General features: G+C 47.5%; 1 protein-coding gene across 4 annotated transcripts in view; it reads right to left on the bottom strand.

Annotated features, from left to right (window-relative positions):
• brf1b (BRF1 RNA polymerase III transcription initiation factor subunit b) overlaps positions 1–23,954 on the bottom strand; it is a 458,569-nt gene that overhangs the window by 76,794 nt on the left and 357,821 nt on the right. For all 4 annotated transcript variants that reach the window (XR_005463757.1, XM_038822063.1, XM_038822086.1 and 1 more), the window contains one exon: positions 19,784–20,058. Coding sequence is in view for 3 of the 4 variants with exons in the window: in XM_038822063.1 (XP_038677991.1) it covers positions 19,784–20,058 (275 nt within the window). In the remaining variant the exon portion in view is untranslated. The remainder of the gene's footprint in view (positions 1–19,783; positions 20,059–23,954) is intronic.

Below are 23,954 nucleotides of genomic sequence, written 5' to 3'. Positions count from 1 at the left end.
ACAATGGTCACTTGCCCCGTACCCTGACTATATACAGATTCACAGACCACTTTACTCCATAAAGTGTCAGCCACGACCCAGTCTAGATTCAAACCAGTGCTGAGATAGTGTTGTACTGTCTGACAGAGGAAGCTTTAAAAGGCGGTCTGATCTGCCCTTGCAGGTGAATTCAAAAGCAACATTTCAAACAAGAGAAGGGAGGTTATGTCTGTCCTGGCTAACAACAAGTATACATATACAATCTTTAATGTAATAAAATGTCCCAAGGCATTTCACAGGAGAGTGACAAAGTAACACACGAGGCTGTATCACTGGTGGCATGGTGGTTAGCACTGCTGCCTCAAAGCACCGGGGACGCAGATCCGATTCCGACCTTGGGTGACTGTTTGCACGTTCTCCCCGTATCTGCATGGGTTTCCTCCGGGTGCTCCGGTTTCCTCCCACAGTCCAAAGGTGTGTAGGTTAGGTGGATTGGCCATGCTAAATTGCGGGGGACTGGGCCGAGGTAGGGGGCTCTTTCGGTGAGTCGGTACAGACTCGATGGGCCGAATGGCCTTTCTGCACTGTAGGGATTCTTTGAAAAAAAATTTAGCTGTACCCAATTAATTTTTTTTCCAATTAAGGGACAATTTAGAGTGGCCAATCCACCTACCCTGCACATCTTTGGGTTGTGAGGGTGAAACCCACGCAGACACGGGGAGAATGTGCAAACTCCACACGGATAGTGACCCGGAGCCGGGATCGAACCCGGGTCCTCGCCGCTGCGAAGCACTGTAGGGATTCTATGATATGGAGTTGCTGGGGCAGATGACTAAAACCGTGTTCAAAGAGGTAGGGTTTAAGGAAGCACGGTGAGGATGGGCAGCACAGTGGGACAGTGGTTAGCACTGCTGCCTCATGGCGCCAAGTACCCGGGTTCAATCCCGGCCCTGGGTCAGTGTCCGTGTGGAGTTTGCACATTCCCCCCCTGTCTGCGTGGGTTTCACCCCCACAACCCAAAGATGTGCAGGGTAGGTGGATTGGCCACATTAAATTGCCCCTTAATTGAAAAAAATGAATTGGGTAGGTTGAATTTATTTTTTAAAAATTAATATATATGAGGAAACATTTTCCAACAAATTGTATAAACTGGAAAATTGTATAAAAGGAGCACTGTGCTCCTTTTGCCGATGTGACGGGAAGTAGGGAAAATACCATGTTTCCATCAATATTTATAGCTCCCCATTCCACACCCACATTTAGAAAGCTTTGAGTAACCATTCTGGGTCATTTAGGACAGCTGAGGCCATCTAAATAAGTTCAGAGGCCTGTTCCAGTCTTCCTCAGCTGGGTAAAGTTAATGTGCCTTTGAAGTTTCTCTTCATTGATGCTGAATTAGCCTTTCAGCTTTCCTTGGTTTTGGGTACAAAAACACGATTTTATTATATAAAACAAGTACTGTTTTGAAGAGGAACAAGTGAAAACGGGACGTTTTGAAAACTGGCTGGGGGGAGGAGGGGTATTCCTTGGGCTGCACATTGGACGAGTCTGCTCTGGAGAGTACAGGCCCAGTTTGCCCAATCTACCTTCACAGGACAATCCTGCCAACCTGATAACAAATCTGGTGAACACTTGTTGCACTTCCTCTATGGAAATACTGACCAAAACTGCTCAAAGAACTCCATGGGTGATCGAATCAAGGTTCTATACAATTGAAGCAAGACTTTACTACTCCTATACTCATATCCTCTTGCAATAAAGGCCCAAATATTATTAGCCTTCCTAATTGCACCTGCTTTCAGTGACTTATTGTTTGCGTGGGTTTCGCCCCAGCAACCCAAAGATGTGCAGGGTAGGTGGATTGGACACGCTAAATTGCTCATAAATTGGAAAAAATGAATTGGGTACTCTGAATTTTTTTTTTTTTTATTCCCTCAAAGCCACTTTACATCTTCCTCACAACACACATTCCCGCTTAGCTTTGAGTCACCCATGAACTTGGAAACATTACATTTGGCTCCCATATCAAAATCATTGACATATATAGTAAACAGCTGGGGCCCAAGTACTGATCCTTGCAGTACCCCACTAACCACAGCCTGCTAATGAGAAAATGACCCATTTATTCCTAGTCTCAGTTTTCTGCCTGTTAGCCAATTCTCAATCCATACCAGTACATTGTTCACTATTCCATGTGCATTATTTTTTCTAACCAACCTCCTGTGGGGACTTTATCAAATATATTCTGAAAATGCAATTACAGCACGTCCACCGACTCCCCTGATTTTTTTGTGCCTTGAAGGATACTACAATTGCTGTAAAATAGGTCATAATTCTTTGAAGACTACCCAATGATGATGGTACCATCATAATGTTTAATATGCTTTCCCAATCCACCTCAGCCAATTTGACCCTCATATCTTCATAATTTCCGTTACTCAACTGGGTTCAGATTGAGCTCCCTCATTCTCAAACATAATGTGAAATTGTATCATATTGTGGTCACTCATTCCTAAATGTTCTTTTACACGATTATGAATGAGCCCTTTTTCATTTCATAATATTTGATCTAGTCTGTTATTCAGCACACTGCCATAGAAAACCATTCCGGACACACTCCAGAAACTTGTCCTCCACAGCATTAGCGCTCATTAGATTTACCCAGTCTTTCTGCAGATTGAAGTCACCCATGATTACCGTACGGCCCATGCTACATGCTTCTCCAATTGCCTGATTAATACCATGCCCCACACTATCACTGCTGTTTGCTGGCCTATAATCAACTCCTACTAATGTATGCTGTGTTATGATAAAAAGGGTAGTTTTAAGGGATTTATATTTATATTGGTAAATATGATAACTAAGGTAAATTACTGTGGGTGCTGGAATCTGAAACAAAACAGGAAATGCCGGACAATCCCGGTGTGTAATTGTTAAGCTGACCGAGGGGTAAAGGAGCATTGTATCATCATTTACATTTTTCATATTTAATAAATGTTTTTTCCTTATTATTAAAACTAATCAGCAGTCCTGTGACTCTGTTCCTCCATGTTTATTTTTAAAAAGGTAAAAGCTCGTCTTTTGAGCCAGGGTTCCATTGTGGGATCTTCCTGTGCAATTGTAACATCAACAGGGATCATAAGAGCTGCCCTTTGCTGTTACTTAGCTCCATCAAAACAGATTCCACATTTTGCTACTCCAATCTGAGATTCTCGCTTACTAATATTATGATCCCACCCCTTATTGTCAACGCAATACTTCCTCTTTTTTGTCTATCCTTACTGAATATCAAATGCCATGAATATTCAGTTCACAGTCTTGGTCCCCCTGTACCCACGTTTCCATAATGGCAATTAGATCATACCTATTTAACTCGTTTTGTGCCTTTAAATTATCTATATTGTTAGCTCAGTTGACTGGGCAGCTGGTTTGTGATACGGAGCAAGGCCAACAGCCTGGGTTCAATTCCCATACCGGCTGAGATTATTAATGAAGGTGCTGCCTTCTCAACCTTACCGCTCGCCTGAGGTTAATCACCACCAGTCAGCTCTCTTTAACAGGGAGGGCAGCCTATAGTCATCTGGAACTGTGGCGACATTTAATTGTTCTGAATACTGCACACATTCAGGTAGTGTCACGTGAGTGTCCCTATAGAAAGGTTTTTGTCTTATCACATCGCTTCAGTGATGTCATTTTGTGGGTGGAGCTGGGCTGTAGCTGTGAGGTTTTGGGTTTCAGTTTCAGACTCAGAGGAAGAAAGAAGTGTTTTTTTCCTTGTCTTTCTCTATTTTCATTTTACAAACAGTTCCAGGAAAAGCATTGGTTGTGGCTACCTCCTTGGTAACTTAAAAGATATAGTTTACTTTCCAGAAGGAATTTGAACTGCTGTTTGAGACTGGTTCAGAATCTTAGGGAAGGACCAGCCCCATTCAAGTGAGAATACAGTGTGCTGGGCCACGGCCTTGAATAGGGGTTTTTTGGTTTACTGGATTTTGTTATTGAATTGGAACAGTTCAGGGGGAATTCATTAAGTGTTATACATAGACTACTGTAGCTGTGTGCTGCATTCATGTTTGTAATTGATAAAAAAATTATTGCTTTGTGTTTATATATATATATATATATATATATAAAATGTTCATTATATTCTTAGGAAAAAGCTTGTTTTGATTAAAGTGTTCAGGAAGCCCGATGAATCACACCTGAGGAAAAGGCTTCTGTGCTCATCCTAGCCAAATTCAACATTAAGGTTGTAGGTCAGGTGAACTCCATAATATACTTTGGAGTTTCTAAGCCCTGGCCCATATCAGTAGCATACCCTTAACTTTTGACATTATTCGCTGGAAGTAGACAGGAGATATGCAGAAGATGGGGAACCAGCAAAATTGGAAAAGAGGAAGGAACTACAGACGAGCTTTGACTGACTATCTACCAGGAAGGCGGCGCGCCAACTGAGGCGAGCAAGGGGTGCAGTTTACGAGTATGGAAAGAAGGCGGGTCAGCTTCAGAGGGAGGCGGCGGCAAGGGTAATTGTCCAGGTGCGGGACAGGGCAGAGAAGTTGATGGTGGCTCCCGATCAGATTAACAAGGTCTTTGAGAAATTCTACGAGAGCCACCTGGGGGAGGCAGTGAGATAGGCTGGAGTACCCGAGTTAGGGGAGGGGCACAGGGCTACATTAGAAGGAGCGATAGTGGAGCAGTTCATAAAAGATGCGATTGGGAGGATGCAGTCGGGGAAGGTGGCAGGGCCGGATGCGTTTCCGGTGAAATATTATTAAAAAATTCAAGGATAAGCTGGCACACTTGATGGTGGGGATGTTTGAGGACGCGATAGGGAAGGGGGTGTTACCCCACCCATAGGGTAGGGACTCACTTCAGATACCTGGGGGTGCAGGTTGCTTGGGATTGGAGGGGGGAGGGGGGCTCCGTAGGTACCACATTTCTAGTTTGGCGGGGAGGGTGAAAGCTGATCTGGCAAGGTGGGATGGTCTCCCTCTATCACTGGCGGGTCAGGTACAGGCGGTTAAAATGAACGTGTTGCCGCGATTTTTGTTTATCTTCCAATGCCTGCTGATTTTCCTGCCCCCAAGGCATTTTTTTAGAGAGTGTGAAGGAATGATTGCCTCGTTCATATGGGGAGGGAAGGTGGCCAGAGTTAGAAAGGTGCTGCTACAGAGGGGAAGGCAGGCAGGGGGTTTGGGCCTTCCGAACCTGATGTATTATTACTGGGCGGCGAATGTGGAGAAGGTGCGGAGCTGGGTCAGAGGGGTTGATTCCCAGTGGGTCAGAATGGAGGAGAGTTTGGGTAGGGGGTCGGGATTGAAGGCGCTAGTTACAGCGCCGCTCTCAACGGTCCCGGGAAATATTCAGGGAGTCCGGTAATAATAGCTTCATTGAGAGTTTGGAGGCAGTTTCGCCAACACTTCGGGTTGGGGCAGGGTCAAGGGAAATGCCAATTCGGACGAACCACAGATATGAGCCAGGGAAGTGGGATGGAAATTTTCGGAAATGGGAGGAGAAGGGAAAGATTTGTTTCTTAGGGGTCGGTTTGCAGTACTGAAGGAGCTGGAAGCGAAGTATGGGCGAAGCAGGGGGAAATGTTTAGATACATTCGAGATTCGAGATTTTGCCAGAAAGGAGATACAGAATTTCTCGGTGGAGCCGGCCTCCACATTGCTGGAGGGGGTGCTGATAACAGGGGGACTGGAGAAGGGGGTAGAGTCAGCGGTTTACGGAGCTATTTTGGAAGAGCAGAAGGCACCACTGGAAGGGATCAAAGCAGAATGGGAGGAAGAGTTGGGAGAGGGTATGGAGGGTTCTAGTGTGAGGTGCCCCGGAGAGTGAAGGCCTCCACCTCGTGCGCGAGGTTGCAGCTGATATAGCTGAAGATGGTATATAGAGCACACCTCATAAGGGCAAGGATGAGCCGGCTCTTTGAGGGGGTAGAAGACGTGTGTGAATGTTGCAGATGGGGCCCCGCGAATCACATTCATATATTTTGGTCCTGTCCAAAACTGGAGGATTACTTGAAGGAGGTTTTTAGGATAACCTCTAAAGTGGTGAATGTTAAACTGGACCCGGGCCCTCGGGAAGCCATATTCGGGGTGTCAGCCGGGGTTGGAAACGGGTGCGGAGGCAGCTGTTGTAGCCTTTGCCTCGTTGATCGCCCGAAGGCGGATCCTGCTGGGATGGAGAGCAGCCTCTCCACCCTGTGCCCTGGCGTGGGGCGGGGGGACCTGCTGGAATTCTTGAGAAGGTTAAGTTTGAACTGAGAAGGATGGAGGGGTTCTACAATTCATGGGCGTTATTCATTATGCACTTTCAAGAACTGGATAACATTGAACATGGGGGGACGGGGGTGTTGGGAGGGTTGGAGACTGGGAGGGTTGGGGGGAGGGGGACTATGTGTGTTAATGGTGACTATGGGTGATTCCCGATTCCTTTTTGGTATTTGTTTATGTTAACATGCGGGCTAATGTTTGGGGTTTGGTGGGAGGATGGACTGTTGTTAATGATATGGGGATTGACATTACATTCGTGACTGATTATTGTTTATTGTTGGTGGGTGCAAATTTGGGAGAAAATGTGAAAAAGGAGAATAAAAATATATTTGTTTAAACTTTTGACATTATTCCCGATTATAAGCCTAGTTGATGCCTGTCTTCTAATTCCGATTGCTACTTTTCTGTTACCAGCTTTACCCACTTCCAATTTCAACTACCCTCAGATTCCTATCCCCCTAACAAGTTAGTCGGAACCCTCCCCATCAGCAGTAGCGGATCTCCCTGAGAGGATATTGGTCCCAGGTCTGATGAGGTGTAACACATCCACATTACACTTCCCACCTGCCCCAGAACCAGTCCTAATATGTCAGGAATCTAAAGCCCTCTCTCCTACACCAATTCTCCAGCCACATGTTTAGACCCTCAATCCTCCTATTCCTCTGCTCACTAGCACATGGCACTAGGAATAATCCTGAAATTACTGCTTCTGAGGTCCTGCCTTTTACATTTCCTTCCCAACTCCTTAAAATCTGCTTGCAGGACCCCATCCCTCTTTCTACCTATGTCATTGGCATCAATGTAAACCATGACCTCTAACGGTTCACCGTCTCCCAGCAGGATGCCTTCAGCCACTCCATGACATCCTTGACCCTCGCACCAGGGACAACACACCATCCTAAAGTCACGTTTACAATAGCACAAATGCCTGTAAGGTCCCTTGACTGTCGAACCCCTATCATTATTGCTCTCCCACTCTTCTTCCTCCTCTCCTGAGCAGCTGAACCACCTGTAGATCCACAGACCTGGCTCTGGCTGCACTGCACTGAGGAACCATTGCCCGCCCCAGTATCCAATATGGAAAAGCCATTAGTAAGCAAGATAGGCTCAGGGGGCTCCTGCGTACTACCTGCCCGGTCTTCTTCGACTGCCTGGCAGTCACCCATTCCCTCTCTGCTTGCATGTTCCTAACCTGCGGTGTGACCTCCTCCTCAAATGTGCTATCCCCCTAGTTCTCTGCCTCGCAGATATACCACAGTGCCTCCAGCCGCCACCCTAGTTCCGAAACCCAGAGCTCAAGCTTCTGCAGCTGGTGACACTTCCTCCAGGTGTGCTCACACCTGGTACGCCTACGATTTCCCACATACCGCAGGATATACATCCCACTCAGCCGCGCTGACCTGCTCTACTCTAACTTAAAAAAACTATTTAATACAATTCGAATAAGGAGAATAACTTACCGGTTACTCACCAATTAGATTCTGCCCCAATACTGAAGTAAGAGCCAACTACAGGAGGCTGAAAAAGGGAGAAACGGGAAGGAGTACCTGCTTCACCTAACTACCTGCCTCACCAAACTCCCAAACACTGTGCACTCAAAATGCCACTCAGGGTAGATCAAGCAGTACTAAAGGCCCCTGATTTTATACTTTCTGAAAAACAACTGATTCAAACTTCTGAAAAACTCCCTAATTAACTAGCTGCAGCTGCTCAAGGAGTTTGTATACCCTGTTTAAAGCTTGAATAAACTGAAGTACTTTTTTAGTTGATTGTTAAATATAAAAAACACTTCAACTAAACACAGAAATTAACCTTTAAAACTCCCTCACTCAGCAGCTCTCAGTGCTACATTGCAATAAGTACTTCATTGGTGGCAACTCGCTCTAGGACATTCGAGGGGGGGGGGGGACAGCCAGGAAAGGCGCTAAAAGGCAGGATGGCAGGAGATTGACTTTGGTATTTTTATCCAACACCTGTACCATAAAGTGTGTGTACAGAGATTTATTTCCATCTCTCCTCACCTGTTGCTCCCTGATCCAAATGGAAAGTAACTAATTTCCTACATCATATCTGAATAAGCTACATTCACCAGTGGACCACTGTGAGGGTGCAAACCCAGCATCTCACTTCTATCCTGACATCACACAGTGGCCAGGAATGATCAGAAACTGATTAGAAACAGGAGTTTGATTCCTTCCTGGGATACTGGCAGGGTCAACAGCTTTTGCTGCAGCCCCAGTTGTTGCCAAGTAGGTGGTAGTGCCCCTTTTTCTGGACCACCGCAGTGTGTGTGGTAACAATGCTCCCACAGTGGTGTCAGATAGGAAGAGTGGCCTAGTGATGACAAAGGAACAGTCAGCGTATATTAGAAGTTCGATGGTGTGTAAGTTGGACGGGATCTTGGCAGGAGGTGGTGTTCCCATGTACACGCAGCCTTACTCCTTCTGGGTGGTAAAGGCCTGGACTTTGGAGGTGCTGTCCCAAACCTCTTGGCTAGTTACTGTGTAGATAGCACACATAGCAGCAGAAGAAACTGGAGTTGGCTTTAGACCATAAGACATAGGAGCAGAATTAGGCCACTCGGCCCATCGAGTCTGCTCCGCCATTCAATCATGGCTGAAATGTTTCTCATCCCCATTCTCCTGCCTTCTCCCCATAACCCCGATCCCCTCATTAATCAAGAACCTATCTATCTCTGTCTTAAAGACACTCAGTGAATTGGCCTCCACAGCCTTCTGCGGCAAAGAGTTCCACAGCTTTCCTGCCCCTTAGTGAACAACTCAGCTGATTGCTCACTCGGGCAGACAGAAGCCAATTTTAGTCACTCCAATGTCACAATAATTAGATTAGAAGACACAACACAGTGCAGAGAGCAAACCGGAGGCCTTCAAATTGCATCAGTCAATTCTACAACACACGTGCCTAAGAACATTTGCAGTGATTTAGCTCTTTATAACATCTCTCATACATGGCACAGACAAATTTACATCATAAAAAATTAACTTGTATTTATATAGCGTGTTTCATATCCTCCGATGCTCCAAAAGCACTTAGTAGCTAATTAATTATTTTTGAAGTTTTGAAGTGGTTATTTTATAGTTACTGAGCACACACATGCTGGAAATCTGAAATAGAAAGCAGAAAACGCTGGAAAATCTCAGCAGGTCAGGCTGTCTTCCTCTGCATAGAATATACGGAGTTAAACTTTCAAGTGAATGGTCTTTCATCAGAATAATGGTCAGTTACTGTCATTTGATGCTGTTAGGCGAGAGACAATTGTTGGTCAAGATACCAGGAAGGCCCCCCTGCATTCAGACAGGCAAAAAGGAAAAGGAGGTGGGAGACATTGTCAGGAAAGGATGAAATCAATGCAATTGGGATATTGGCTCAAAAACAGTGAGATGTAGAATCAGTCTGGCTGGAGTTGGGAGGCAACATGGGGAGGAAAACATGAATGGAAGTTGTCCATAGGCCTCCATCAAAAGTGGCAGGGGATGGATTAACCAGGTAAGTAGATGCTTGTAACAAGGATGCTACAGTAGTTATGGGTGACTTTAATCTGCATATAGATTGGGAAAAACAAATTAGCAATAATAATGTGTAAAATGTATTCCTGGAGCATGTACGAGATTTTGTTTAGACCAAGGAACCAGCTAGGGATCAGGCTATGCTAGATTGGCAGTATGCATTGATTTATTTAAAAAAAAAATTTTTTTTTTTTTTTTAGAGTACCCAATTCATTTTTGTTTTTAAATTAAGGGGTAATTTAGCGTGGCCAATTCACCTACCCTGCACATCTTTGGGTTGTGGGGGCGAAACCCACGCAAACACGGGGAGAATGTGCAAATTCCACACAGACAGTGACCCAGAGCCGGGATCGAACCTGGGACCTCGGTGCCGTGAGGCTGCAGGGCTAACCCACTGTTCCACTGTGCCGCCCCGCAGTATGCATTGATAAGGCGTTAATGAATAATATTGTTGTGCAGGTTCCTTTAGGGAAAACGTTTTAAAGTTCTTCATTAAAACAGAAAGTGAAGAAGTCTGATCTGAAATTAGGATCCTAAACCTAAACAGAAGGAAACTATGAAGGTCTGAGGGGTGAGTTGACTAAGATAGATTGGGGAACTTCATTAAAATGCATGACACAGAAACATAGGAACTAGGAGCAGGAGGCCATTTGGCCCTTCGAGCCTGCTCCGCCATTCAACATGATCATGGCTGTTTCTCTATCTCAATACCACATTTCTGCTTTCTTCCCATACACCTTGATGACAGTGGATAGGCAATGACTAATATTTAAGGAACAAATGCATGCATTGCAACAGTTATACATTTCTTTCCGATGCAAAAACGCAAGAGGAAAATCCAACCATTACTAACAAAGCAAATTAAGGCTACTATTAGATCCAAAGAGGAGTCATATAAAGTTCCTAGAAAAGGTTGCAAGCTTGAATTCAGCAAAGGACGACCAAGGTGAAGAGGAGAAAACTAAATTGAGAGTATAACTGCAGGGAACATGAAAGACGACTGTGAAAGCTTCATTAACTATGGAAAAATAGAAAAATTAGAGAAGATAAATGTAGGTCCCTTACAGGCCAAAACAAAGAACCAAGAAAATTACAGCACAGGGGCAGGCCCTTCGGCCCTCCCAGCCTGCGCCGATCCAGATCCTTTATCTAAACCGGTCGCCTATTTTCCAAGGATCTACTTCCCTCTGTTCCCCGCCCGTTCATGTATCTGTCTAGATGCATCTTAAATGATGCTATCGTGCCCGCCTCTACCACTTCCGCTGGCAAAGCGTTCCAGGCACCCACCACCCTCTGCGTAAAAAACTTTCCACGCACATCTCCCTTAAACTTTCCCCCTCTCACCTTGAAATCGTGACCCTTTGTAATTGACACCCCCAATCTTGGAAAAAGCTTGTTGCTACCCACCCTGTCCATACCTCTCAATTTTGTAGACCTCAACCTCCATCTTTCCAACGTAAACAATCCTAATCTACTCAACCTTTCTTCATAGCTAGCACCCTCCATACCAGGCAACATCCTGGTGAACCTCCTCTGCACCCTCTCTAAAGCATCCACATCCTTCTGGTAATGTGGCGACCAGAACTGTACGCAGTATTCCAAATGTGGCCTAACCAAAGTCCTATACAACTGTAACATGACCTGCCAACTCTTGTACTCAATACCCCATCCGAGGAGAGTTTATAGGAAACACTTTAGAGTTAATGGACCGTGAAGTGATATACAAACAATCAAAGGGAAACCCTGATTTGAGGTAGCCTTCAGCTGTCAATCAAGAGGCCTGTAAAAGTCAATTAGATGTGTATTAGAGCCGAGAGATCTTGTATCTCCAGCCGAGAGGGCAGGCACCGCCCTGGTTTAACATGTCTCCTCCAAAGGTTGGCACCTTCGACACTGTAGCACTCTCTCAGTGGGAGATCATGCACCCGTGTCCTGGAATGGGGCTCGAATCCATAACCTTCTGATTTAGAGACAAGAGTGTTACCCCCTGATCTGGGGCTAGACATCTTTAATAATGAAACCTCAACAAGATAATAAAATCAAGTGAATCATCATCAGAACTCGCATTTCTCTCCAGTTCAGAGAGCAGAGAATGCTGTATATGGTACTGTAGCATTGAAAAGTAACGACTTGTGCCAACATTTTCAGATGCCTACCAACCTTCAAATATTGCATCAGATTTTCCCGCAGCAACACCACGATTTACAGTGATAATTTGTGATGATGAATCTGGACAAAACGGCCAACTTTATTCACTGTGCCACTTCGGTATTCCACATACCTTCACACACCAGGAACCAACATCAAATAAGTCATTAGCATAGACAGAGATCAGGTCTGAACAAATTAGCATCGCAATAAAAGGCAAGCTGATCCGAATGAGGCGGAGATGGTGGTGAGCAAAAAGAAAAGACTGACCGTGTACGGCCCCAGAATATTAATCACTCTCCTTTTTTTAAAAACAAAAATCTGAATTTTCTTCAGTTCTCATTGAAAGCTTCAGAATGACAGTACAGAATACAGAATGACAGCTGAAATGAAACCCGTTTCAAATTAAAAATTATACTTTTAGTCAGGAAAATATATGGCATTGTTAATGCCCTGCCTCAATTGTATCCTGGCGATACAGGGTTTTTCTGGATAATGCTCCATGTGATTCACCAGGCCTCACACCGCAACCAAAAGTACATTTTATGCAGGCGTGTGGAAGGCTATTTGACCGCAGCAGCATCACCGCTGAGCTTGATCTTGTTCTCATCCAAGACACATGCCTTCTGTACAAAAATTTACATTTATTTAGGCTGCCCTCAGGTGCCTGTGGATATGAAGTTGCCATTTCACAGTGCTACTACGTAATAGCAACACAAGTGATGTTGTCCACGAACAGGATGCTGCATCAAGCCAAAAAGACATTTGGCCTGTTACACAAATAGGTAATGTGCTGTATGAATTTCCGGTGCGATGCTGGGTATGTAGGCTGCATGGCCCAAAGAAGACGGATTGTGTCAAACAGCATGTTCCTTTGGTTTTTACAACAGACAAAGTACTGACCATACCCAACCAGCCCCTGCTTGCAAAACTCAAAACAGAGTGTTGAACATTAGATGTTGGCAGGGTGGTGGTGGAGAGGATTCAAGGGTTGGGAGTGTTAAAGTTACGGTAGGTTTCCGGGAGGGTTTGAGAGCCAGGAACGACGTGCAGATGTTGACCGAGGGAGTTCCAGAGAACGGGATGTTGAGCAGGGAATAATGAATCGCAATTGGGAGAAGGATACTGGATGACTGGACATTTCTGCTCCCTGTCTGACTAGATTGGGGATTACATCTGCGATATACTAGTTCACTAATGTCCTTCAGGGAGGGAAATCTACGACCCTTACCCAATCTGTCCTTTATGCAGTGTGACCCCCAGCATACAACTCAGTTATATTCAACAAGACCATGACCTTCTCAAGGGCAATTAGGGATGGGCGAGGATACTGGTTATATGAGTGATACCCACATCCCGTGAGTGAACAGGAAAATGCTGATCTGGATGGCTTGGTATTGCCCCAGCCTTTTTCAAGAACTGACCTTCAAATCTGGTACAGCGTTTGTAGCTTTAAAACTGTAATGCTGTCTCATGGCTAAGACACGGATATTAACTTTCTTAATCACTTGTGAATTTTGTAAGAACGCACTGACATTTCAATTATTTAATTTAACTCTAAATATAACTTTTCAGAAAGAGGTCAACAATAAAATCAAATGAAGCGATGGGAACCACTGGCTGTCCAAAAAACAGGAAAGTTCTCACATAAACACAAGTTTGGCTCAACCAGTCCAGAATATTAGTTATCCTCTCTGAGCCCGAATTCTAATCCGTACTGTAGCCACCTGGGGTGGCCACTGCCCAACACAAAATGGAAGATTACAAAGAATGCAGGGAAAATGGACATGTTGCAAAAGCAAGCAGCTTGCAAAGCGCTTGTGTATTCTGACTGCTGCAGAAACCAGACAGCACTGTGAAAGAAAACAAGTTAGCATACTGATGAGGCGATACCGGGCGATTTCCAGGTACAATGGAAACAAGTTAACTCAAATCGATACATTGAATAGAAGGCCAGACTTCTCGGCGCCAAGAGAAGTCCAAAACAATAAGCCCCAAGAACCGCCCAGTGATCGAGGGACTGCCCCGTTATTGGGGAAATTCAAATCAATCGATTGGGAAGAGACCCAATCGATTGCGAGTGTATAGAGGGTCCGCCCAGGTGGGCGCGAGACCCTGGGAGAGGTATAAGACAGAGACCCCGACCCCAGCTCTCTCTCTGCCAGCCTCTCCTTGACCAGCTCTCTCTGCCAGCCTCTCCTTGACCAGCTCTCTCAGCTGGCCCTCCCAGTAAGAACACCTTTGTAGCAGCTCTCGAACTTGACCACGGAGAGGAGAGGCCTGGACAGCAGCCGCCATCACGTAAGTGTCATACAACGCACGCTACGAGAGTAGACACTCCTGACCCCCTTTAGTCCATAACTACTGGAAGCCTGCGGACCCAGTGCAGAGCAAGAGACCACTGATCCCTGATCCGGCAGTTCCCTTATCCAGATAAGTATTGGCCTGTTAGTGGTAGGATTAGCCTAGTCTTGTAGTTTTATATGCATGATTAGTAGATTACTGTATTACAATAAACGTGTCTTGTTTGAACTTACTAACTGGTGTATGGAGTTATTGGTTTGAACTTGAAACTTGTGGCGGTATCTTAACGATACCTGGCGACTCTAGAGCTAAGGAACGAAACAGAGCCAATTTGAGTGTAAAGCACACTCACCCAGAACGAGCAACAGTACTCACCCTGGTCCTGTATCCCTCAAATCCCTTTCCTTCTATTGGACAGAGTCGGCACTTTCAAAGCTATGCAAGACATTTTTCTATCGACTTTTACACTATTTCAGGATGCCCCAAATCACTTCACAGTCTTCGCTGAAGAGACAGCCAATTTACACACAGTAATCTCCCACAGACAGTAATAGTAACCAGATAATCTAATTTAGTGATGTTAGTTAAAGGATGAATATTCGTCAGGGTCCCAGGTTCGATTCCGGCTTGGGTCACTGTCTGTGCAGAGTCTGCACATCCTCCCCGTGTGTGCGTGGGTTTCCTCCCACAGTCCAAAGATGTGCAGGTTAGGTGGATTGACCATGCTAAATTGCCCTTAGTGTCCAAAATTGCCCTTAGTGTTGGGTGGGGTTACTGGGTTATGGGGATAGGGTGGAGGTGTTGACCTTGGGTAGGGTGCTCTTTCCAAGAGCCGGTGCAGACTCGATGGGCCGAATGGCCTCCTTCTGCACTGTAAATTCTATGATAATGAACTCCCCTCTCGTTCTTCTAACTAATTGAGTGAAACTTTTACATGCAGCTGGCCTCAGTTTCACCTCTACTCTGAAAGGTGGCTCTCCTCAGCAGCACAGCTCTGCTCCGGTGCTGCGTCATGGGGGCCAAGTCACGGGAAGTGCATCGCGGCAAAATGTCGTCACCATTAGGAGAAGGCTGGCAGGATAACACAAGGCAGCCTGTAGGAGTGCACAGGGATTGTTGCAACGCCAGAAGCAAATTAGGACAAAGATGTCCTTTAAGACTAACTAACCTAATTCTGAATAGCCAAGAGATTTACCTGCTCCTCTAGTACCTTTAGCAACCAATTTATTTATAGAGAACTAATCATAGGGCATTATATGCTGCATTTATTCTGATTGAAACAGGAAACAAAGTCAATCATCTGGAACAAACAAACATTTCAAAAGTCTATTTCAGTTCAGCTACACTTCCCTATCTCTAATCTCAAAGGAGTTTTTTAATATTAAATCTTCATTTCTAATTGAAGATTGATAGACATTGCTATTTGTCTTCATTTGGGTTAAGATGGATATATTGTAGAACTGGGGCACTCTCAACTCAGTGCGTTCATTTAGATTTAAATTTAGATTTATTGTCATGTGTACCGAGGTACAGTGAAACGTATTGTCTAGGCAGATCGTTCCATACATGAAACAACATAGGACATATGCTGTATACACAATGTAAATACATCGACATTTCAGACGTATGGGGCGGGATTCTCCGACCCCCCGCCAGGTGGGAGAATCGCCGGGGGTCAGCGTGAATCCCGGGCCCGCCGGCCGCCGAATTCTCCGGCACCGGGGATTTGGTGGGGGCGGGAATCGTGCCGCGCCGGTCGGCGGCCGCTAGCAGCGGCCCCCCACGGCGATTCTCCGGCCCGTGATGGGCCCAAGTCCCGCCCGTTCTATGCCAGACCCGCCAGTGTAAATTGGAGTTGGTCCCTTACCGGCGGGACCTAGCGGCGCGGGCGGGCTCCGGGGTTCTTGGGGGGGTCGCGGGGGGATCTGGCCCCGGGGAGGTGCCCCACGGTGGCCTAGCCCGCGGTCGGGGCCCACCGATCCACGGCAGGCCTGTGATGTGGGGGCACTCTATTCCTATGTGCCGGCTGTGTATGCCTCTGGAATGGCTGGCGCGAAGGTGAACCCCCCCGTGCATACGCGGGGATGGTGTCAGCAGATGCTGATGCTCCCGCGCATGCGCTGACCCGCGCCGGCCGGTGGAGTCCCTTCGGCCCCAGCTGGCGAAGCGCCAAAGGCCTTCCACGTCGGCCGGCGGGACGCAAACTACTCCGGCGCCATCCTAGCCCCTGAAGGTGCGGAGGTGACTGAATGCCAGCCATTAGAGTGTTGGTTTACATGAATATTGCATGTATCCCGCTGGTTTGTGTGTTCACGCTGGAGAGCAATTACCCCGCTTTGTGAAGGCCTGTTTCCTTGCAGCTGAGCCGCGCTGCAGAGTTTTGCTTCCATTGTTTTCTTCTGCCTCCTCCTCCTGCCCTGGTTCCCGGAGAATCCCACCCATGATGCCTTATAGATGTAGCTTTACCCTGCATCTGTGCAGGGATCCCGTGTACAATGGAGTAACAGTCGTGTGTCCTTTGTAATGTTTGCTTTCTGGAACTTGCATAGACACTGGTTAGGTCTCAATTGGAATATTGTGCCAGGTCTGAACCCCACACTTCAAGTTACGCGGGTAGATTGGTGAGGTTGGAACTGTTCTCTTCAGATGCTAAAAGGCAGAGAGGAGATTTGATCAAAGTATTCAAAATCTCAAGGCATCTGGACAGAGCAAAACGGGAGAAACTGTTCCCATTGGTGGCAGGATTGAGAACGAGGTGGCACAGATTTTAAGGTGATTGGTGGAAGAAGCAATAGCGACACGAGGAGAAGCTTTCTTCAACCAGTGGGTGGTTAGGATCTGGAATGCACGGCCTGAGAGTATGCTGGAAGCAGCTTCAATCAAGGCATTCAAGATTGATCTCTGCTGCGATAGCCTACACTGTTCAAACATGTACCTATGTTCACTAGCTGAACTTACACGGGGACACCTGCCAGACCCTACGGAACTGTGCAAGTCTTTCAGGGCAGGAGGAGGAGGCAGAAGAAAACAATGGAAGCAAAACTCTGCAGCGAGGCTCAGCTGCAAGGAGACAGGCCTTCACAAAGCGAGGTAATTGCTCTCCAGCGTTAACACACAAACCAGCAGGATACATTAAATATTCATGTAAACCAACATGCTAATGGCTGGCATTCAGTCACCTGTCGTTTAAATCGGACTGGAGTAAGCAGCTGAGAGGGAAGCAGGGCCCTGAATTGAGAAGATTGGGGCAGGATGAGGAAAGGGAAGAATCAGGTTCCGTCCTAATATTAACACTGACAGCAATCAGATCTGGACAGCAACCTCTGACATTCCTATTTTTAGCACTGCTTGCAAGGACTCGTTGACCTAATTTGTCTCCGATGAAGATTAGCTGACTACACACCTCTTCGGTGATTTTTGCTGATGGCTTTTTAAAATAAGATTATTAATACTAAGCTATTTCAGGACCACACAGACTATGCACCAACCGAAGCTGAGGTCATACCCAAAGTCAAGGATGAGCATATTAAGCAGTTATCATTGATCTCGGGATGATCTGCAATGATGTTTAGTTATCTCAAAATATCAATCAAATGCTGAACTTAAGATCATAATTAAATCAAAATAAATAGGAGCAGAAGTAGTCCATTCAGCCCATTAGGCCTGCCATTCAATAAAATCATGGCAGATCTGACAGTGGTCTTAACTCCACTCTCTTGCCTGTTCCCCCATAACCTTCCACTCGCTTGTGAATGAAACATGTGTCCACCTCATCCTTGAATATATTCAATGACCCAGCCTCTGCTGCTCCCTGGGCAAGGGAACTCCAACCCTCAGAGAGATCATTCCTCCTTATCTCCACTTTAAATGAGAGACCCCTTATTTTAAACTGTGTCCCCCAGTTCTAGATTCCCCCACGGGGAGAAGGCAGGAGAATGGCACTAAAGTGAGTTGCTCATTCGGAGACTGGGTGCAGACACGATGGGTCACGCATGCACACTGTCGAGCGCCCTCAGAATCTTGCATGTTTCAATAAGATCACCTCCCATTCTTCTGAACTCCAATGGGTATAAGTTCAACCTGCTCAACCTTCCCTCAAAGCGCCTTGACCCTAAGAATCAGCTGAGTGAACCCTCACTGAGCTTTCTCCAATGCAAGTATAGGGTACTCCAGGGGAGTTGAGAAGGTAAATCAAGCCTGTATTAGAAAGTTCTAACCTTGGGTTTTAAAGGTCTTTAGCCAATAGCAAAAAATGAAGAGAAAGGTGACATATAGGGGAGGGATAAATAATGAGTTTCAGTAACTGATTCTGTGACCAATCCCAAGTAGAAGAGAATAATATTTCAATCCAATGGATCCCTACAGTGCAGAAGGAGGGCATTCGGCCCATCGAGTCTGCACTGACCCTCTAAAACAGCACCCGACCCACGCCCCAACCCTATACCCACCTAACCTTTTGGACACTGAGGGCAATTTGGCATGGCCAATCTACCTAACCTGCACATCTTTGGACTGTGGGAGGAAACCGGAGCACCCGGAGGAAACCCACGCAGACACGGGGAGAACGTGCAGACTCCACACAGAAAGTCACCCAAGGTCAGAATTGAACCCGTGTTAACCACTGTGCCACCAGGCCGCCCTATTGGTATGATTGGTAAACACGGAAATTACTTCTGCGATTTAAATAGATAAAACTTATTGCCCATTCCATCGAATTACTTTTTACAATAGCCACCAATATGCATCACCCCCAACCTATTCCTTATCCAGCTTCTATGCAGGAAGAGAAAATGATTCAAAAATGCTCCTGCATCCCATTTAAACAGTCCTGGAACCTCAGTGAGCACGCTGGCTTCAGGGGCACGGCCACAGATGAAGAGAGAAGATGCTGTACATGAGTTGAGAGGTAAGGCACAGAAGATCACAAGGTAATTCCACCCCCTTCCTTTTCGGGCAAAGCACCACCAGCCAGAAACCGTGAATGGCCAACATGCAAGTCCAGTGCAGTGCTGAGCAAGTGTTACAAAGTCACAAATGCTGCCGTTTGGAAGCATTAAGGCCAGAATGTTACGTTTGTTAGTTACCAGCTTTTCTCCCAGAATCATGCAGGTTAGGGTTAGGTGGAGGTGGAGACCTGGCCAGGTTTCTTATACCCTACCCAGACAATGGGGCTGGCAAATACCTTGATTATCTTGCTAGCCAACATAAACCAACTATTCATAAACTGCAAACTGAAACAGGCATCTTCCTCGGCTGCACAGTTTAGAATAATCTCATCACAGAATCATCCAGCACGAAGTAGGGCATGTGGACCACCGTGCATGTGTTGTCTACCAATTAGTCACATGCCACCTGCCTGTCTCCCTTTCAGCCCTACCATTGGGGAAAGGCAGTGCTTCTGTTCATCCAGCCATCAGGAAGCCCAATCTCATTTTTGCAATGTAAGGTGACGTCTGTTAGACACGCAAGTTTACAGTAATGTAGCATTTAACAGTGGATTAAACTGACAGGCTTGCTCTATTCTGTATGAACTGGTAACGGTACCTCTTGCCCAGGTTGTTGACAGGTGCAGCCAGGCTTTGCGAGTTGGCGGCTGACCTTCGATGGGCCGGTCCCTTCTTACCACGGCTGTTACTGCTGCCACGGTTACTGTTGTCACTTTCCTCCCGTGTTGGTGTGCTGCTCCCTTTGCTGTTCAGGTCCCTCAGCACGTCGTAGTTTATCTTGCTCGAGATCTTTTTTTGCTCCAGCATTTTTTCTATGGCCTCCCCGGCTGTGCTAGCTCGGATTGGTTCTCGCTTCTTTGACGATTTTCTGGGCTTTGAAAGGAATGAAGCATTATCAATAAACCCCTGCTCCAAGTTACTCAAAGGTAAAGGACCATCACCCAGGCAATTAACAACAGCAACTTGTACTTATATAGGGTCTGTCATGTTCTAAAATATCTCAAGCTCTTCCCAGGAGCGTCAGAAAACAAAATGTGGCACCAGGCCATATAATGAGATATTAGATCAGATAGTTGGGACTATCTTCCCCAGAGAGGAGAAGGTTGAGAGAAGTTTTGATAGAGGTATTCAAATCATGAGAGGTCTGGTCAGAGTAGATAGGGAGAAACTGTTCCCACACGTGAAAGGATTGAGAGCTAGAGGGCACAGATTTACTGTAATTAGTAATATTAGTAATAGTGATAGGAGCAAAAACATTTTCACACAGCGAGTGGTTAGGGTCTGGGACGCTCTGCCAATTAATTAATGTTAATTGAAGCGTCCAAAAGGGAATTAGACTGCTATTTGAAAAGGAATAACATGCAGGGTTACAGGGAGAAGGCAGGAGAATGGCACTAAAGTGAGTTGCTCATTCGGAGACTTGGTGCAGACACGATGGGTCAAGCCATCTCCTACTGTGCTGCACCAATTCTGTGACACTGGGACAAAAGCTTGGGTCAAAGAGGAGGTTCAAAGGAACACCTCATTGGAGGAGAGCGAGGTAGAGGAGTGGCAAGATTGAGAAAGGGAACTGAAGAGCATTGGCAGCTGAAAGCATTACCACCGGTAGTGGATCAATTAAATCAGGGATGTTCAAGGTTCCAGAGTACAAAGGCGCACAGGTAACCCGGAGGGATGTGGGGGCTGGAGAAGATTGCAGAGATAGTGAGGTGCGAGGCCATGAAGAGAATTGCAAACTAGGATGAGAGTTTTGAAATCAGGGTATCCCTTACCTGGGAACCAATGTAGGTCAGTGAGCACAGGGTGACAAGTGAATGGAACTGGCTGTAAGTTAAGGCACAAGGCAACAGCGTTCTAAATAACCTCACGTTTACAGAGGGTAGAATGTGGGACGTTAGTCAGGAGTGTGTTGGAAGGAAGAAAGAGTTTTCAAATTCTGGATAGCTTGGTCAGTATTCTTTGAGAATAGGGCAGCACGGTGGCACAGTGGTTAGCATTGCTGCCGACGGCGCTGAGGACCTGGGTTCGAATCCCGGCCCTGGGTCACTGTTCATGTGCAGTTTGCACTTTCTCCCCATGCCTGCGTGGGTTTCACCCCCACAACCCAAAGATGTGCAGAGTAGGTGAATTGGCCACGCTAAATTGCCCCTCAATTGGAAAAAAATAATTGGGTACTCTAAATATATAACAAAAAAAAAAGTATTCTTTGAGAATTGGCATTTCATCTCTTACACTGAACAATAGGATAAACACCAAGGTTTGAAAATTAACAACAAAGCAAAAGAGACCCCAAGCTTTGGTTTTCAATACCTGAAGATTGTAGAAAAGGAAAAGACAATCTGTTTAGGGAGACACAGTGCGCTGTGGGAGACACAGTGTGCTGCGGGAGACACGGTGCGCTGTGGGAGACACGGTGCGCTGTGGGAGACACGGTGCGCTGTGGGAGACACGGTGCGCTGTGGGAGACACGGTGCGCTGTGGGAGACACGGTGCGCTGTGGGAGACACGGTGCGCTGTGGGAGACACGGTGCGCTGTGGGAGACACGGTGCGCTGTGGGAGACACGGTGTGCTGCGGGAGACACGGTGCGCTGTGGGAGACACGGTGCGCTGTGGGAGACACGGTGTGCTGCGGGAGACACGGTGCGCTGTGGGAGACACGGTGCGCTGTGGGAGACACGGTGCGCTGTGGGAGACACGGTGCGCTGTGGGAGACACGGTGCGCTGTGGGAGACACGGTGCGCTGTGGGAGACACGGTGCGCTGTGGGAGACACGGTGCGCTGTGGGAGACACGGTGCGCTGTGGGAGACACGGTGCGCTGTGGGAGACACGGTGCGCTGTGGGAGACACGGTGTGCTGGGGGAGACACGGTGCGCTGTGGGAGACACGGTGCGCTGTGGGAGACACGGTGCGCTGTGGGAGACACAGTGTGCTGTGGGAGACACGGTGCGCTGTGGGAGACACAGTTCGCTACGGGAGACACAGTGTGCTGCGGGAGACACAATGCGCTACGGGAGACACAGTGTGCTGTGGGAGACACGGTGCGCTGTGGGAGACACAGTGCGCTGTGGGAGACACAGTGCGCTACGGGAGACACAGTGTGCTGTGGGAGACACAGTGTGCTGCGGGAGACACGGTGCGCTGTGGGAGACACGGTGCGCTGTGGGAGACACGGTGCGCTGTGGGAGACACGGTGCGCTGTGGGAGACACGGTGCGCTGTGGGAGACACGGTGCGCTGTGGGAGACACGGTGCGCTGTGGGAGACACGGTGCGCTGTGGGAGACACGGTGCGCTGTGGGAGACACGGTGTGCTGCGGGAGACACGGTGCGCTGTGGGAGACACGGTGCGCTGTGGGAGACACGGTGTGCTGCGGGAGACACGGTGTGCTGTGGGAGACACGGTGTGCTGTGGGAGACACGGTGTGCTGTGGGAGACACGGTGCGCTGTGGGAGACACGGTGCGCTGTGGGAGACACGGTGCGCTGTGGGAGACACGGTGCGCTGTGGGAGACACGGTGCGCTGTGGGAGACACGGTGCGCTGTGGGAGACACGGTGCGCTGTGGGAGACACGGTGCGCTGTGGGAGACACGGTGTGCTGGGGGAGACACGGTGCGCTGTGGGAGACACGGTGCGCTGTGGGAGACACGGTGCGCTGTGGGAGACACAGTGTGCTGTGGGAGACACGGTGCGCTGTGGGAGACACAGTTCGCTACGGGAGACACAGTGTGCTGCGGGAGACACAATGCGCTACGGGAGACACAGTGTGCTGTGGGAGACACGGTGCGCTGTGGGAGACACAGTGCGCTGTGGGAGACACAGTGTGCTGTGGGAGACACGGTGCGCTGTGGGAGACACAGTGCGCTGTGGGAGACACAGTGCGCTGTGGGAGACACGGTGCGCTGTGGGAGACACGGTGTGCTGTGGGAGACACGGTGTGCTGGGGGAGACACGGTGTGCTGTGGGAGACACGGTGCGCTGTGGGAGACACGGTGTGCTGCGGGAGACACTGTGTGCTGTGGGAGACACAGTATGCCATGGGAGACACAGTGTGTTATTGAAAACTAGTTTGAAGGTATTAAAAAAGTATTCGGGAAAAATAGGAATCTGCAAATGCTCTTGATTTCAACACAGTGAGAATAAATGATGTGTTGACAGGGCAACTAGAGATTATGAGGAAAGGACAGCAAAATGTCTGAAGCACTGGCCATAATAATGATGATAAATTAATCAAGAGAGTGGCGATAGTAAGAGGGAACCGGTTTAGCTTAGTTGGCTAGACAACGGGTTTGTGATGCAGTGTGAGGCAGCAGCCTGGGTTCGATTCCCGCACCGGCTGAGGTTATTCATGAAGGCCCCGCCTTCTCACCCTCGCCTGAGGTGTGGTGACCCTCAGATTAAATCACCGCCAGTCAGCTCTCCCCCCTCAAAGGGGAAAGCAGCCTATGGAGACTTTACCTTTACCTGATGGTAAGAGAGAATGCAGACAAAAGCACGATCAGTTATTAGGAACACCAGGCACTGTGAGCAAATAGTCTTTCTCATCTGTATTTGTCTCAGAATTCATCATTGGACAGACAGGTAGAGGGAAGTGCAGGTTAGGGGAAGAGAGCATCAGAAATAGACAAACAGAGAAAGCGTGTTCAACAGAGAGAGAGGTGATACAGAGAGACAGAGACAGGGAAGAGAGAGTGAGGGAGAAAGGGAGAGAAAGTGCATGTGTGCCTGAGAGAGAGAGCGGGGGGGGGGGGGGTGGTCATGCAGCAGAAAA

Source organism: Scyliorhinus canicula, chromosome 2 (assembly GCF_902713615.1).
Source record: "Scyliorhinus canicula chromosome 2, sScyCan1.1, whole genome shotgun sequence".
In the NCBI taxonomy this organism is placed as follows: Eukaryota; Metazoa; Chordata; class Chondrichthyes; order Carcharhiniformes; family Scyliorhinidae; genus Scyliorhinus; species Scyliorhinus canicula.
Note: the sequence above shows the minus strand (reverse complement) of the source record. Positions and strands in the feature narration are given on the sequence as shown.